We start from the raw sequence: 14,968 nt of genomic DNA on the forward strand, positions 1-14,968 counted from the left end.
GGAATAACTGATGGAATCCAACTGTTTATTGGAGCTGGCTGGAAAGGACAGATGTGCTGTGTTGAGATAGGTCCTTGTAGCCAGTATTCTCATCTGGCTTCTCTTCTGGAGATATTCTGTTGGTCTTTTCGTCTGTTAAATCTTTTCTGTAAGTCTGTGCACTGTGAAGTATAAAATATGGCAAGTGCTCTCTCGTACAGCTTATAAAAAGGGATAGAAAGGAACCCATTCTCTGTTTTTTTTTTTTGGTTTTGTTTTGTTGGGTTTTTTAGAGACATTCCAATTAACTCCCATTACACATCTACAGTAACCCAAGTAACCTACCCTTGTTATAGTAACCTAGTAACACTACCCATTACCTTCTAGAGGCTGCGTCCTTAAAGCTTCTTAGTTGCAGCACAATCCTCTTAGGACAGCACTAGCAGCTGTTTCATCTTTCACTGCCTGCAAAGTGAAGTGCTGACATGTTAATCCTCATTGCAGAGTTTAGAAGCTATCACTTGAAGCCAACCCCTCAAGCACTGTCAGGTCTTTTTAGGATCATTAAAGCTCTTGGTATGGGAGGCCTGCCTCTGCAGGAATGAACATATTTTTCATTTCCCTTAAACAATGTGTTTAACACAGGTTCAACGTGAACTTCTTATATTTTCCTCTTTCCTTTTTTGTAGTTTTATCCTGTATGACTGCTGTTGTACTGCCCAGTGCAGAAGCAGTAGTCCAGACACCCTTCTCAGGGACAATTTCAAGTTAGCAGTGTGCACTTTCTCCAGCTTGACTTTGAAACATAAGTTATCTGTACATTATAATTTGCCATGAAAAGAGATGGGAGCTGGAAAATAATGGAGAACATTCTGTCCTGGCATCTGCAGAGATGATTGACTAGAAGCTCCAGTGCATGGACAGGTCACTGTGGCTCAGCCTGTTGTCACAGGCCAACTGAGCCCTGGTAGCTGAGTGTGACTCTCAGGGAAGGGTAATGTCCAACAGCTTATACCACAGAGTAAGAGCTTACAGACAGTAACTTCTTCAGCCCCTGTAACCCCATCTGAGCTGTAAAACCCCCTAAATGAGGATAGTAAAACAACACTTCTGTCCCATTCCTTACCCTCTATCTCTTTCATGACTCACTCACTACAGGTGGTGCTGTGCCTTTGGAGGCAGCTGATTGTGCTGAGGTCACCATGTATCTGATATGTGCCATATTTAACTGTCTTTTACTTGAAATATCCTTATTCTTATTCCTTTTCAGTTTGGCTGATTGAGATGGAATGAGCCATTCCATCTCCAAGCTGGAGAATGCTAATCTATTATATATAATTGTTTTCTTAGGTAACATATACGTCTAAACAAGGTGTATAGTGGATTTATACATAAAGTAACTGCTGCATAATAAATTTTCCTGCACAGTTTTTGTTCCATTGAAATGTGAGACAACAAATCTCTTCGTTGGATAAAAGACCTCAGTTTTAGTTTGGTACAAAAACATCCAAGGACCATGTTGTACAGAATAACTGCAGTGCTGTAAATCTGTATCCCAGATATGTCTATTGGTGTAACTTATCCTCAAGTGTGTGTTGTGAGCTGCTTTTGAGAACTTCTGCTGGCTGCCTCAAAGGAGTTATTCCCTATGTGGTACAAGACTGGATTCCAGTACCCAGTGTCATGGAGTTTGATGAAACTACTAATTCACTAATTAGTAATATATTGGCATTTAGTAGGCAGCAAAACAGGCGACCAGAAATGGAGAGTACATGTAAACCATATTTCAAGGCTTAATTTAGTTTGCTCAAGATCCAAACGGGAGTTACCATTCCAGCTGTCCCGAGTGGCATCTTGTACCTTTCTCTAAATATATGATTCAGTTACTGCATCAGCGGCACAGAGGACTTTATACAGCATTTCCTATATGCGTGTCTGTATCTGAGAGGAGAATGTGACTTCCTAGTGCTGCCAGATGAATTAAAGTAAATTTAGAACATACTGCATTAATTTTCAAACTGTATTTTTTCTTGTTTTCTCTTGCAAGTGAGCACATCTGTGAAGCAGCAGTACCATGACAACATCCGCTGGATTCGGGAGGCCGGCAGGCACAGCTTGGTAAGTGCACAACCTCCTGCAGCAGATGTGGCTGCTCCTGGTCCTGAATACAGTTCTTGAATGCTGGGGGCTGATCCTGAATACAGTTCTTGAATGCTGGGGGGAAAAGCATGAATGGATGGGAATTAAAACATAGTCTGTAGCGCTTGGGGGTGACAATTGAAACCCTTCTCTTCACAGCAGGATTTTAGGTTGACCTGAAGCAGCTCTTTCCCTTCACTTCCTCATCTGGAAATGTTAAAATAATCCAGCAATATCTAATATTGTATATGGAGTGAAACATAGCTGTGATTCATGCTCCACCTCTGTTGTAACCACTTTTATTTCACAGTGCTATTCAAAATATCCCTCTTGGCATTGCTGTGGACCAAGCTCCTCATATGTGCAGTTCCCAGAACCCTTTCCAAAGCAGGTGATGGGGCTGAAGAGCTGCTGCCATCCTTCAGCACTGTGGGAAGCAGGACACCAGTGGATCATCCTTAGTTTTCCTTTTCGGGCAGGCTCTCCCTGTGAAGCCAACAAGTGATGCTGTAGAGGTCATATGTGCTCTCCTAATCTGGAATCACAGCAGAGCTGTGCAGATCAGATGTTCTTTGCCACATTTCTATTATCTTCCAGCCCACCATCACTAGTTCCAAACCTCTGCTTCTCAGCTGTTGGTAAGGGATTTGTTGATAGGGGGATTATAGCCTAGCAATCAGGTTGAGTTAAAATTGGAATTTACTGGACAGTAGCAGCTGAATACAGAAATACATCTCATGGATTGTGTGAATGAAGATAAAACTAAGTTCAAAGAGGGATTTCAATTTTCTTTTTTTTTTTTCTGGAAGCTGGATGTTGGTGAAGAAATAATCTGCACTTCCTTCTACAGAAGGAAAGGGGTCACTCTTATGACTCCATTCATCTGGGACCTGAAGATAAGCTAGTAGGAGAGAACCTTATCCCTCTGTCATTTCTTTTTTGCAGGTCGTCGGCTCTCAAGCCAGAATCTTATACTCTGATCAGAAGGGTCGTGTGTCTATAGCTGTGGCTATTAATCGAGCCATTTCTGAAGGAAAGATTAAGGTTTGTCTCCTGTATCTTGATATGCTCTGGTAATTATGCTTAGTATCTGAGACTGGGGTGGCAGGTGGGAAAGGAGAAAGCTTCAAGCAGTGAGAGCAGAAGTGCCCATCATTTGCATGGGGGCAGTTTGTGTTGGAGCTCAGTCCTCTGCCTGCCAGCAGTATTATGCTCTGTCACCAGAGAGAGGTGGGTTTAGAAACTCTCTGAAGTTGTTTTTCATGATGAGGCTGCCAAATTTTCTCTTTGGGCACCTACAAGCACAACATATCATTCTGTGATTTACTGAGAGCACAAAGCAGGGACTGTAACTCCTTCGTAGGACTCCAAATATTGAGACTTAGGATAGATGTGAATTGAGCAGATAATGGTCCTCAGTAGCAATGTCAATCTGTGAAGGATTCCACTGTCTTGTCCTTGGCTTTCTCCAGGCTCCAGTAGTCCTCAGCAGAGATCACCACGATGTGAGTGGGACTGACAGCCCTTTTAGAGAAACGTCAAACATTTACGACGGATCAGCCTTTTGTGCAGGTCAGTGGAACAGCTGAGCCTTGTCTGCCTGGGCCAGCGAGGAAGTGGCTTTGAAACAGAAATAGCTTTTTTTATGCAACATTTAAAAAATGCTTTTGTTTAAAAAACACCCTTTAATCCAAATTAATCAGATTTCCTGAGAAGCTTTGTGGGATTTAACAGTGATACAGACACGAATGTGGAGCTGGTTACATAGGAGAGGTCCTGTACTCTCCTAGAAATTCCATGAAAATGCACCAGATGTATCTGAACACAAATGGAGAGCAGTCTCAGAGGACTGTATTTTAATTTTAATTTCGAATCTCACTATTTCAAACAGGTGATCTGATTACAGCCATATTTCCTTGGAATCCACAAGATCAAAATCAGGTCTATAATAATATTTTGCTTAAAGGAAAGAGGTTCTCAGCTGTTTTCATTCCATTGCCCAAGGACTCAAGAAAACAATCTAGAGTTTCTGAAAGGAACTTTTCTGATCATAAGGGAATATTGATAGTAAAGGCATAAGAATAAAAGTCAGGCCTTGCTGCTCACTTAAAGTGTGACTGTGGGCAAATCAGGTAGATTTGCTCTAGAAAAAGAGGCTTTAAATCTGCACACCTGACCTGTGCTAACCAAACTCTGCTTTTCAGTTTGTGAAGCCATTTCTAAAGAAATAAAACCAAGAAATAGCAGGTTGGAGACCTGGAAAAAAATGAATGAGGCACTAAGCCCTTTTTAACCCTAAATCTTCTTTAATTTTCCATCTGTAAAGTGGAAATTAGGGTAATAGCTTTAGCCCAGTGGTGTTTCTGTATGTCATGAACTGACAATCACAAAGAGGTGTGAGATTGGAGGATCTGCTGCTGTAGAATGAGAAATTACGATAAAAGAAGCTGAGAATATTGAATTATTCCATTGTGTGAATTTATAATGGAACCAAATTATGGCTCAATTTTAAGGAGAAAAATTCCCTGTTAACTAGATTTCCTGGTGAAATGAGGCTTTTAACTGTGTCCATCAGTTCCACTTCACTCTTTAGCATGTTGGCTATTTCTAATAGGCCAAATAGATAGATGCCTTGATTAATGTTTGTTTCTGACAAGCTGAGAGAAAATGGTGCAGCTGCACAGAGGAGAGAAATTCAAAGTAATGTCTCCATCTTAGCAACATAAGTAATGATCAGGCAATGCCCTCAGAAGAGGGCAATAGAAACAAGGTTTGTTAAACCCCATTGCCCATCATGCTTTGTGGTTTTCTTTGCATTTTGTGATTTATGGGATCCATTTGCCTTCCTCAAGGGCTTATCTAAAGCCTGTTGGCCACTGATATCACTGGTCTTTAAAACCAAGCCTAAATCTCTTTGACCAGATGAGCCTCTAGAGGCAATAAAAGAACATCTTAGGTCTTCCTCTCTCCCTTCTATCCTGTTCTTTTAACACAACTTTTGAGATGGCTTGGGTGAAATTCGTTCCTCTTTAACACACAGGACATTTCCAAAATGTTTGTTTGTCTCATTTTGTTTTAAAGTACCTCAGCCTGATAAGCCACTGCTGCTCTGGAAAGTGTATTTCAGCAAATCACCTTTATCAAAGCCAAGGAGCAGCAAGTTATTGCATTGTTAGCTCACTCCTTGTCCAACCTCCACTCTTATCAGGCCAGTGGCTGAGGAGAAAATCTGTACATTAGAGAATATGGTGATTTAGATCTCTCCCATTCAATTTTGACAGCACTGTAATTATGATAATTGTGTTATTAAAGTGACATAATGTCAGATAAAAGGTGCCATAATGAAGCTCTTGAAAGGGTTTAACATAGATTAGCACTCAAGTAAACTAATTTTTCCATCAGATATAACTGTGGGTCTGCAGATGTGGCTGGTGGGGATTTTGGTTTTTTCTCTTATTTTATCTGTTAAAAATATGTATTTTTATGTGTTGAATATTTCCTGAATGAAATCTGGATGTTTTCAGTACATTTTACTTTCATCCTCTGTGTGCACCTCTTTCCACCTCTCTGGATATATGCTTAAGCACAAATTGCAGTGTGTATATGAAATTCTAGTGAACAATTCAGTGGAAATCATGCATTAATCAAATTATATTTGTTTGCTAAGTTATGTTTCTTTCAGGGTTTTTATAGACAAATCTGCTTAGTGGTTTCAGCAGTTTCTGTTCAGGGTAAAATTCCCACATGTTCAGAGAATTGGGGTGGATACAATTTTCATCCCAACTTAGTCCTCAAAATCCAACTCCTTAGCTTTAGGCTGGCTTTCTGCACAGGGCTGAGGTAACTCTGCACTCTGATGTGAAAATATTTCAAACCTCAGAGAACTGCAAGGTGTGTAGTGTTCCAGGTGTAGTGTTCCAGGTGTCCTGCCCATTTTGAATCCAGACACAGAGATGTGTCCAGCCTGTTCTTCCATGACTGAGGTATCCCAAAGGAGTGCATTGTGTTTCTCTCCACCCTGAAGAAGTGTATCAGAGCCGAGGAGTGGGAGGTCCTTCAGCTGCTTGTGTTGGAGCACAAATGCAGGAATCACCACCGTCCTCATAAACCACAGAGTAAAACTGGCATGTTTCCTCCAAAGTCAGGGCAGAGAGTGGGAGACAAATCTCTCCGGCCTGTTCCTCCCAGGAATGAGATGTTCAATATGTGAGAGAAGCTGTGAATAAACCCTGCCTCTAACCCTGCCTTCCCACAGCCCCAGGGAAGGTGTCAGTAGAAGGAGGGAGCAGCACAACACAGAAATGAACGTGGCCCATGAGTAACACCTTTGCTCTCCTCCTAGACATGGCAGTGCAGAACTTCGTGGGAGACTCGTTCAGAGGAGCCACCTGGGTCGCGCTGCACAACGGGGGTGGAGTTGGCTGGTGAGAGATGTTTGTGTTCCTAAAGCTGGGCTCTGAATGCTGTTCCTAGTGCTGGGTGTGTGTGTAGGGAGGAGAGACGGGAACCGCAGAAAAGACGTGTAGTACCAGAGGAGAATTATGTTGTGATGGTGGGAAGGATGGGTTTGGTATCAAGGACTGAAAGGACAAATCAGCAAATGTGCAAAAAGCAAAGCATGGTGTTGCATGACTCTTTCTCTAGTTAATGCTGCTATGTCCAGAAGAAGTGTTTTGAACACTGGCCACAGCACAGTTTGAAGAACTTAATTTGATGAACAAGGACAGTCTGCTGTGTTCTATTTGAACAGATCCTGCATTGTCTTCACACATGCACAGCCAGAGCGTCAGTGGATGAATTATGTTCAGGTCTCCTCTTAAGCTGCATTTTAACCTGTGACCTTGGGACCCCAATATAAATGCTCCCATGCTGAAGTTCAGTGAGGGGTTATTGAGACAAACCAGCTCAGGTGCCAGCCCCAGGCTTTTTCTCTCTGCTCGTGCCTGGTCACATGAAATACAACAGTCAAGTAAGGACTGAATTGAACACCTCCTTCACACGACATGCAGAATTAAGACACATGCCTAAACTGAAAAGCAGAATGAAATAAACATTCTACATGGAGATGGAAACTAATCTCCTCCATATGCCACTGAAGGGCTACCTGCACTGGCAGAGATGCAGGAGGTAGGAAAGCCTGGCCACACTGTAGTCTTTAGTTCTGGTGTGTGCTTTCCAGCATATTCCAGCAAAGCCTCTCCCATTTTACAGTTATGTCTTCACTTGGTGGTATCAGCAATCAAAAGAGGCACAACCCTCTGTTAAATACTGTGATGAACCCTTATACTTCCCTGTTTCAAATATTGCTGGAATATGCCAAAAACAGCAAGCCAAAAAACTCGTAGCAGATGTTATCCTCAGAGACATTTTATGATAATTAATTGTTATTCATCTGGATGGGCTGAATGTAGAAAATATCCCTTCAGGTCAGATGAAGGACTACTTCACTGTACTCTTAGTTCCTTTGATTTCTGTGACATAACTACTGCATAGAAGGTTGCAAGAGAGCAAAACTGAAGAATGGGAAAAGAAAGCTTTCTGAGGACTTAAGCACATGGAGTGAAGATTTGCTTTTGCTGATTTCGGTGATAAGGACCCACAGCCATAATTTCATTCACAATTTCTGTAATTCTGAGTGGAAAACACACACTAGAATGTCTCCCCACTTTGGTCATCTCAGTCTGAGCTTAACCTTTTAAAATATCTGCTTATGAAATACAAACAAAGGAAACTAATTTTCACAACATGTTGTGCAAAGTATTTGGAATATTTTAACGCTAATTATAGTTATTAGAATTGCTAAAATAATTGCTTATGCCATGAATGTTCTTTGCATTTAAGACCCTTAATTCAAAGGATACTAATGATCCTATTCCTTTCTAGTCTCTCTAAGGCAAATCCTTCCAGGACACTTTAAGCCCTCCATGCCATTCAAAGATAGCTTGGCTGAATGGTGAGACTGCCCTTAGATCTGGAAAACTGGCCCTGACACTGAAATTTTAACTGTACTGTTAAGTGGAGTTACATCATTAAAAGAAACTTTGTCACAAGGCCGAGCAGATTTATGCTGCAATTCATGTAATGCATCAGAAAAATAGCGTGGCTATTCACTGAAATCAAAATATCCCTGGAAAAACAAGGTTTGGTTCTTCTTTTTGTCAATTCTTATGGCTGCCTGAGGGTTTGCCATTGCAGAACAGTATCTGCTCACCTTGTCTTGGAGCAGTCATAGCCCTCTGTGATTAAATTACTGTGCCTCAGTGAAGAATGCAGGACCTGAAAATGAGGTGTGTCTGTGCAGAGCCTTAAGAAGCCCCCACGCCGAGGCTCAGCTGCCGGGACCATGTCCTGTCATTGAGTGCCCTGGCCTGGAGAGCCCCCAAAGCCAGGCGTGGCAGGTGGTTCTGCTTGGCTTAACTAACGTGACACCACCCTGGCTGCTGAAAGGGCTGCACCCCTCTGCCCTCTAAGGAGAGACACGAATAATTTAAAGGTGGCAAAAGAAGAAAAACAACCTCCATCCATTAAAATTTGCTTTCTTTGCCTGGAAGATATAGATGCCTTTTAAGTTTTTGACCCTGTTTTCTTTTTCTCTGGAGCACCAAAAACCCACCTGACTTTTCCATAAAGAAATCTCCGCATCTGATAAACTCTTCTTGTTATCAGCTGATTTGGAAATGTGAAAGTGGAAGTTTGTGCATATTTATAAACAAAAATACACGTGATTAGAGAGAAATCCAGTTGTCATTGGCAAGATTCATCCCTGGGAGTTTAGAAATGGGTAATTGCACTGTGTTTAGCTGCCAGTCCTCCCTGCAGAAGCTGGGCTTGCCTGGAACTGCTGGCAGACACTGCTGTGTCTTCCCACTGAGACTGCACAAGTGCCTTTTACATGCTTTATTTTCTGTTACAGTCTTGTGGGACAAACAGGAAAAGCAGGATTAATATTTATTTAGCTGGAATCTGCATCACATGTACTCTGGGAGAGACTTAAGATTAACATAGTCTTGACTATAATTACAGCAAATGATTGTTATTCATTTTTTGCTGCCTGTTTGTTTGCAGGAGAATGTATATTAGCACAGAGCCTGGAGAACCTGCAGTAACAAAGGCAGAAGTGCAGAATCGATGTGCACTGTGGACAGTGTGACATCTTGATTGGGAGAGAGGCCTTGTTTTCTTTGATCATCTGAGAAGGAGACATCTGGAAATTATAGGAGGTAGCTTAGGTCAAAATGCCACGTTTCTTTAATTACCTGAAAATGTGACCCAATGCTAATGAAGGCAGAGATAAGTTTTGCTAGAAATTCCATCATAACAAATATTGGTATTTTATGTAGGAGTGATTTTAGACAGTAGAACAGATCCTGGTGAGTGATTCTGATTTGCACTGGAGTAACTCCATGGAAATGAATGGAAAAGCTTTAAATTTACTGAGTGCAAGTAGATCAGATGCACCTTGTTCAAGCCTAATCTTCAAAGGATGATCTTTGGGATACTGTGGGCAGAGGGAATTTTTGCCACTGAAAGAACATCAGCCTCCTACATGGCATATCTTTATAAAACACTAGTCCAGAGGTCTGGGTTTCTGTGGCTTTGAACTCTGACAGAAAAGAGCAGTGCTCCCTTCTTTGGTCTCTGTACACAGGAGCAGCAGAGTGGAGTAACTGGTGGAGATGGTGGAGTAACTGGCCCTGGCACAATGACATTTATTGTCATCCAGTCTGCTCCTCTCTTTTGGAGAAGACAGTAACAAAATGAACTACACAAGAAGTAGAATTTGCAAGAAATACAGATGTTTGGCTGTTTGTATTCATTCCCAGATGAGACTAAGAGCAGAACAAGTGTAAGACTTCATACAGTAAAAACATCCTGGGAATTAAATTCCAGGCTGAAAAGAGTTGACAGTGTCAATCAAAAAAATTATTTTGAAGAGTCAGATCTTAAAATATTCAAACATCTCAATTGAAAACATTACTTCGCTTCAAATTTTCCTGTTAAAAAAATCTAATTTGTTCAGTGATGTTCTGCTGTGAGAACTGTCACTTTCAAGAAAACTGGGCCTTTCAACAGAAAATGTGTTTGTAATACTGACATGTCTGATAATGGAAAAGTGAAGGGAATTCAGAGAATGGTAGTGTGATGACAGTGAGATGTGGAGCCCAGTGTTCCTTGCTGAGCTCTGTGATAGGTTTCTAATTAGCATACAGGTACTGTATGTAAGTAGTAGAAAGGGAATTAACACCACACAAGTAACAACATTCCATTGAGACTGAGAAAATGTGAGTTCTAGTTTCAGGAAGTAGATCTCAGGTCTGTGAAGCTCTAGTTCAGCCTCTATTTCCTCAGGAGCTCAAGTTACTGCTGGAACATATGCATTAAGAAACAATTCCTTCCTGGACTGGAAGACTCTCAATTCCCATCTGATTAATGGACATGTCTGGTGTTGTTCTATGTAAATTTTGTAAACTTATATTAACTCTAAAACTCAGGGGACAAAATCCTGCCTCCAGGGATTTCCATTAGTCTCTCATGGCATGTATTGTTGTATGATATGCCCTGTCCCTCAGGTATTGCTGATGCTGAGCTCTAATGCCAGAACTCACAGATTTACAGCAAGATTAGTCTCCCAGCTGCATCCATATTCACCATATGCCATGGAATGGGAGCTTGAGCAGGCCAGATTCTGAAGTCAGACAAGATGTTTTGCTCTACGTGTTTTCCATGTCCTTTAAAACCAGACTGTTATTTCTCCCAAGAAGAATCTGTTCATTTTAACATATTTCTGTTCTTCTTCTGCCAATAAGTCTGCTTCCTGAAAAGTTGGCACTGATGTCTTTAAACATCTCTGTATCTCATACAAAATGAGTGACTGTTTTAGAAATGAGTGAGGCAGATGTGCATTAAGTGGTGGTTAACACTTTTTTAATAAAATGCTTATGCTCTGTCATTTGTCCCAAGAGAATATAAATAGATCCATCTGCCTGCTGCTGTAAGTACACTGTCACCCTCACGATCCTGGCTAGATGGCAGCTGTAGTGTAGCAAACATGAGGAGCTTAGCCTTTAAAAACACCCTGAGACAGGTAAATCTCTGCCCATCAGATCTATTAACCTTTCCCCACCTGTTTTTAGAGCCAGTACACAGTGGAGGACTCAGGAGATACAAAGCAGGTTAAATGTATGGCATCCCTTATTCAGAATAATTTCTATATTCTCACCCTTCTTCTTGCAGTACAACTGAACAAATTGACTCCTCTAAATTTTGTAGTATTGGTTTGAATTATTTTTATTTCATTATCTCACTTTTTTTTTTTTTTTTTTAGGGGTGAAGTGATCAATGGGGGATTTGGCCTAGTTTTGGATGGGTCCAAGGAAGCTGAAGAACGAGCTAAGATGATGCTCAGCTGGGATGTTTCCAATGGAGTAAGCAAAACTCATACATGTATACTTTAATATTATTTTTTCTTTTCATCTGGGAAATTGTGCTTGTTCAGCTCAAAACATAGAGCTTTGCTGATGGAAAAGGGGTTTATGATTTCTCTAGCTGTTGGTAGAATTTCATCCTTACATGCTGGCAGAAAATTTGGCTCCTTGATTTCGTAATTGAAAATGAAAATTGAAGTTTTAAAAAATTTTCCTTTTACAATATTTATCCCACTGTAAAAGCACTGACTGTTTAAATGATGTTGTTACCTAAAGCTAGTGCTAGTTTTACAGAGCTGGGATGGAGTCCACAATTATTTTTGGTAAGGGAATATTCTAAGTTTATAAGGTACCTGACTCTACCATTTCTTATCTGTCCAATGTTGTGTATGGAAAAGTACAACATCTACCCAAATACTACTCTTAAAAATGAATTATTACAAAAATTACTCACAAAATCAGAAGGGAAACTGAAAACTGGCTGAGGGTTGAAAGACTTATTGTCACGAGTTGGGTGCCAGCGTTTTTGCACAAATATGGTACAAGGTGAATGTGGCCAGAGAAATGTCTGATTTTTACACCTTCATTCTGTTGTCTGACAGGTCGCCAGGCGCTGCTGGTCGGGAAATGCCTTTGCTTATGAAACCATCTGCCAGGCAATGAAGGAAAACGGCACACTGAGGGTGACTCTCCCTCACAAGGTGGTGGATGAGAACATCTTGGAGCAAGCCATGAAGCATTAGTGCTACTCCAAGTGCAGTGTTGCTCTTGCAGATATATTTGACGTTGCTTCCTTTATATCCTGTTTTGCTCTCTGGCCAAATGATAAAAGCCTTGCAAATGTCTGTTCCGTGTGAGTTCTTTTTTTTTTTTTTTTTTTCCTCTCTAACTTATTAATGGGGCAAATCTGGTTTTGTTTGACAGGTCCACCAGGAACACTCTTTTCACCAACATGTTTGGAACAGTGTTTGCAATACGAAACCATTCATTATGGGAAAGGAATGGGAATTTTTTCCTGAAAATTATAAGGAAAAAAATCCCCCAATAACATAACAGTCACTTATTACTGAAAATACATACATTAATATGTATACAAAAGGAATTCTTATGTGTACAAAAGGAATTCATGCTAAGCATGGCCCTTGCACAGCACACGGGCTTCATTCTGACATGAACACAGTGGCAGCAGTCCCTTCCCCTCGTGGACTTGCTCTGGAATGTCACTCAATGTCCTGGCACTGTATCCATTATACCTCTTGGAGTGGAAAGGCATGTTACACACACAGCCCTGCCTGTGCTGCTGCAGAGGGGATGTGATGAGCTGCAGTCTCAGGACAGCACACAGCCCCCAGGACTGTGAAACTCTACCCCAGCTAGAGCCCACGGTACCCACAGGTGAGCACTCTGCAGCTCTGCATTGCCTCTGCTGCTAAGAAAAGGGAAGTGTTTATTTTGAATCACAAATGAGTTCTTTACTCTGTTCACGTACGGTGTCTATCTGCAGATGAACAGTGAGAGTCTGACATCTGCTTGAAACTGAGCCTTCTGTGAAGTGCAATCTGCAGTTGATAGGAATTGCTTTACATTACAGATAAAACCCGCCTACATTGCCAATTTATATGATTGAGATGGGAGTAGTTGTCAGGCAGATTCGACAGCCTTTGCTTTGACATATGTTATGCATTACCTTATTAATAATCACAGTGGACTAGGTCCAGCGTTAGGATATTGGTATTACGTGAAGCCACTCTAATCTTCATAGCCTAAAAACACTGGTGGTTCTTGCTTTGTCAAGAGGAACGAGAAAATACATTGGCTTTCCTTGGACCAAGGAATGTAGAGCTGTTCCATAGACTCATCTTAATTGTGAGTTGAAAATACACCACAGACAAGATGTTAAAATAAATATTTATCACAAATTCTTCACCTTTCTATTATTAAGTACTGGGGTACTTGCCAACATGTTCACATTTACATCCTAGGCACCAAAGGAACCTTGTTTTTGTCTTAGTAGCCTTATTGCCCAGAGGACATATCCTTACCAGTATAGCCATGTCTAATGTCACCCTGGGAGTTTATAACTCTGGGCTGCCTGTAGGGACACGCAGAACCCATATGTATGAGTGCTATAAACAGCTACAAGAGGAAATTCAGATTATGAAGTCTATTAATGAGGTAGGATGACTGAAGGCAAAATGGGGTACAGAAAGGCAGTGAACTGGCGAGCTGTTGGTCTTATGCATGACTGTTCACTGGAGTTTATTTCAATGATGTAGTATGTAGCTGTATCTATGTGTTTAAATCTACTTTGGTCTTTTAACTGCAAATCTCAAGCACTTAACAAAGGTGAACTGGCTGAGGTTTATAATACGTTTGGGAGGGCACAGTGAAACACTAACCTGTTGCTGTCAGGGATGAAACAGCAGGGGGTTTCCAGCACACAGAAACCATTAACAATCCCAGTGCAAAGTTCCCTTTCTGAGCCTTGCCGAGCCTCGATTTATCTGTTCTCTGCTCGCTTGCAGAGAAACTGAGACTGAGTAGGCTATTGTTGTGTGGGGGTGCTGCTGCCGTCTTTAGGCAGCTGACCTCACTGCTGGACAAAGCCAGGACAGGGAGAAGAGTTTTAAATCCATCCATCTATAGGCATTGCATCAGATCTGATCCGGACAGGGAATGTACAATTAGCATATTTCTGCAGTGCAGTGAAGTCTCAAGCTTGCCAGGGTGAAAAATCCTTCCTATGAATCTTAGCACCTTAAGGCTTTCCTAATATGCAGATACTTACCCTGACAACCTTGTGCATGGTTGCAGATAGAGGCAAGAGCTTGGTGACAGGTTTTACATCCTCCGACCGAGGATGCACCTTTGTGTTAAGCAATAAACTCGGGTGCAGACCTATCTTTTCCTAGGAACATGAAGAAAGGTATTGCAAAGACCTCCATAGGGAGACTGGGGTGGCTGGGGACACCAAGGACAGGGAAGACCTACAGCCAGCGGCACTCAGCCCAGCGGAGCTCTGGGTTTACCCACAGCTCCAGCTTCCCTGGAGCTGAGTGTGCTTGGCCAGTTCACACCCGGGCTGTAGGAGGTCTGATGCTCAGAGAGGAGGGATAATCTGAGCAGCAGAAGGATCACAGCACCATCTGCTGGGACTGCCCGCCAGTCCCACGGCAGCAGGGAACCGGTAAATTTCCGTAGCAAATACAGGATAATTTAACCTTTTCCTTAAGTGTTGGAGAGCCGTAAGGCAGCTGAACATTCTCCCAGAGAAAGCTTTGCCCAAGAATAAATAAAGTTTAAAAAAGCATTAACTGAATTTGTAGGATTTCTTTTTTTGTTTTTTTTTTTTTTTTTTTTTTTTTTTTTTTTTTTCGCGCTGGTCTATCTTGGGCGATGCTGTTCCATGGCCATGCTGGGACAGT

General features: G+C 41.6%; 1 protein-coding gene across 1 annotated transcript in view; it reads left to right on the forward strand.

The window, feature by feature from the left end:
* The window catches only part of UROC1 (urocanate hydratase 1), a 37,587-nt gene extending 25,199 nt beyond the window's left edge, over nt 1–12,388 (forward strand). The window contains exons 15-20 of the mRNA XM_066326632.1: nt 2,027–2,097; nt 3,064–3,162; nt 3,591–3,690; nt 6,461–6,542; nt 11,444–11,543; nt 12,146–12,388. Coding sequence (XP_066182729.1) covers nt 2,027–2,097; nt 3,064–3,162; nt 3,591–3,690; nt 6,461–6,542; nt 11,444–11,543; nt 12,146–12,286 — 593 coding nt within the window. The 3' untranslated portion in view covers nt 12,287–12,388. The remainder of the gene's footprint in view (nt 1–2,026; nt 2,098–3,063; nt 3,163–3,590; nt 3,691–6,460; nt 6,543–11,443; nt 11,544–12,145) is intronic.
* Nucleotides 12,389–14,968: the final 2,580 nt, after the last annotated feature.

Source organism: Sylvia atricapilla, chromosome 11, assembly GCF_009819655.1.
Source record: "Sylvia atricapilla isolate bSylAtr1 chromosome 11, bSylAtr1.pri, whole genome shotgun sequence".
Lineage (NCBI taxonomy): Eukaryota > Metazoa > Chordata > Aves > Passeriformes > Sylviidae > Sylvia > Sylvia atricapilla.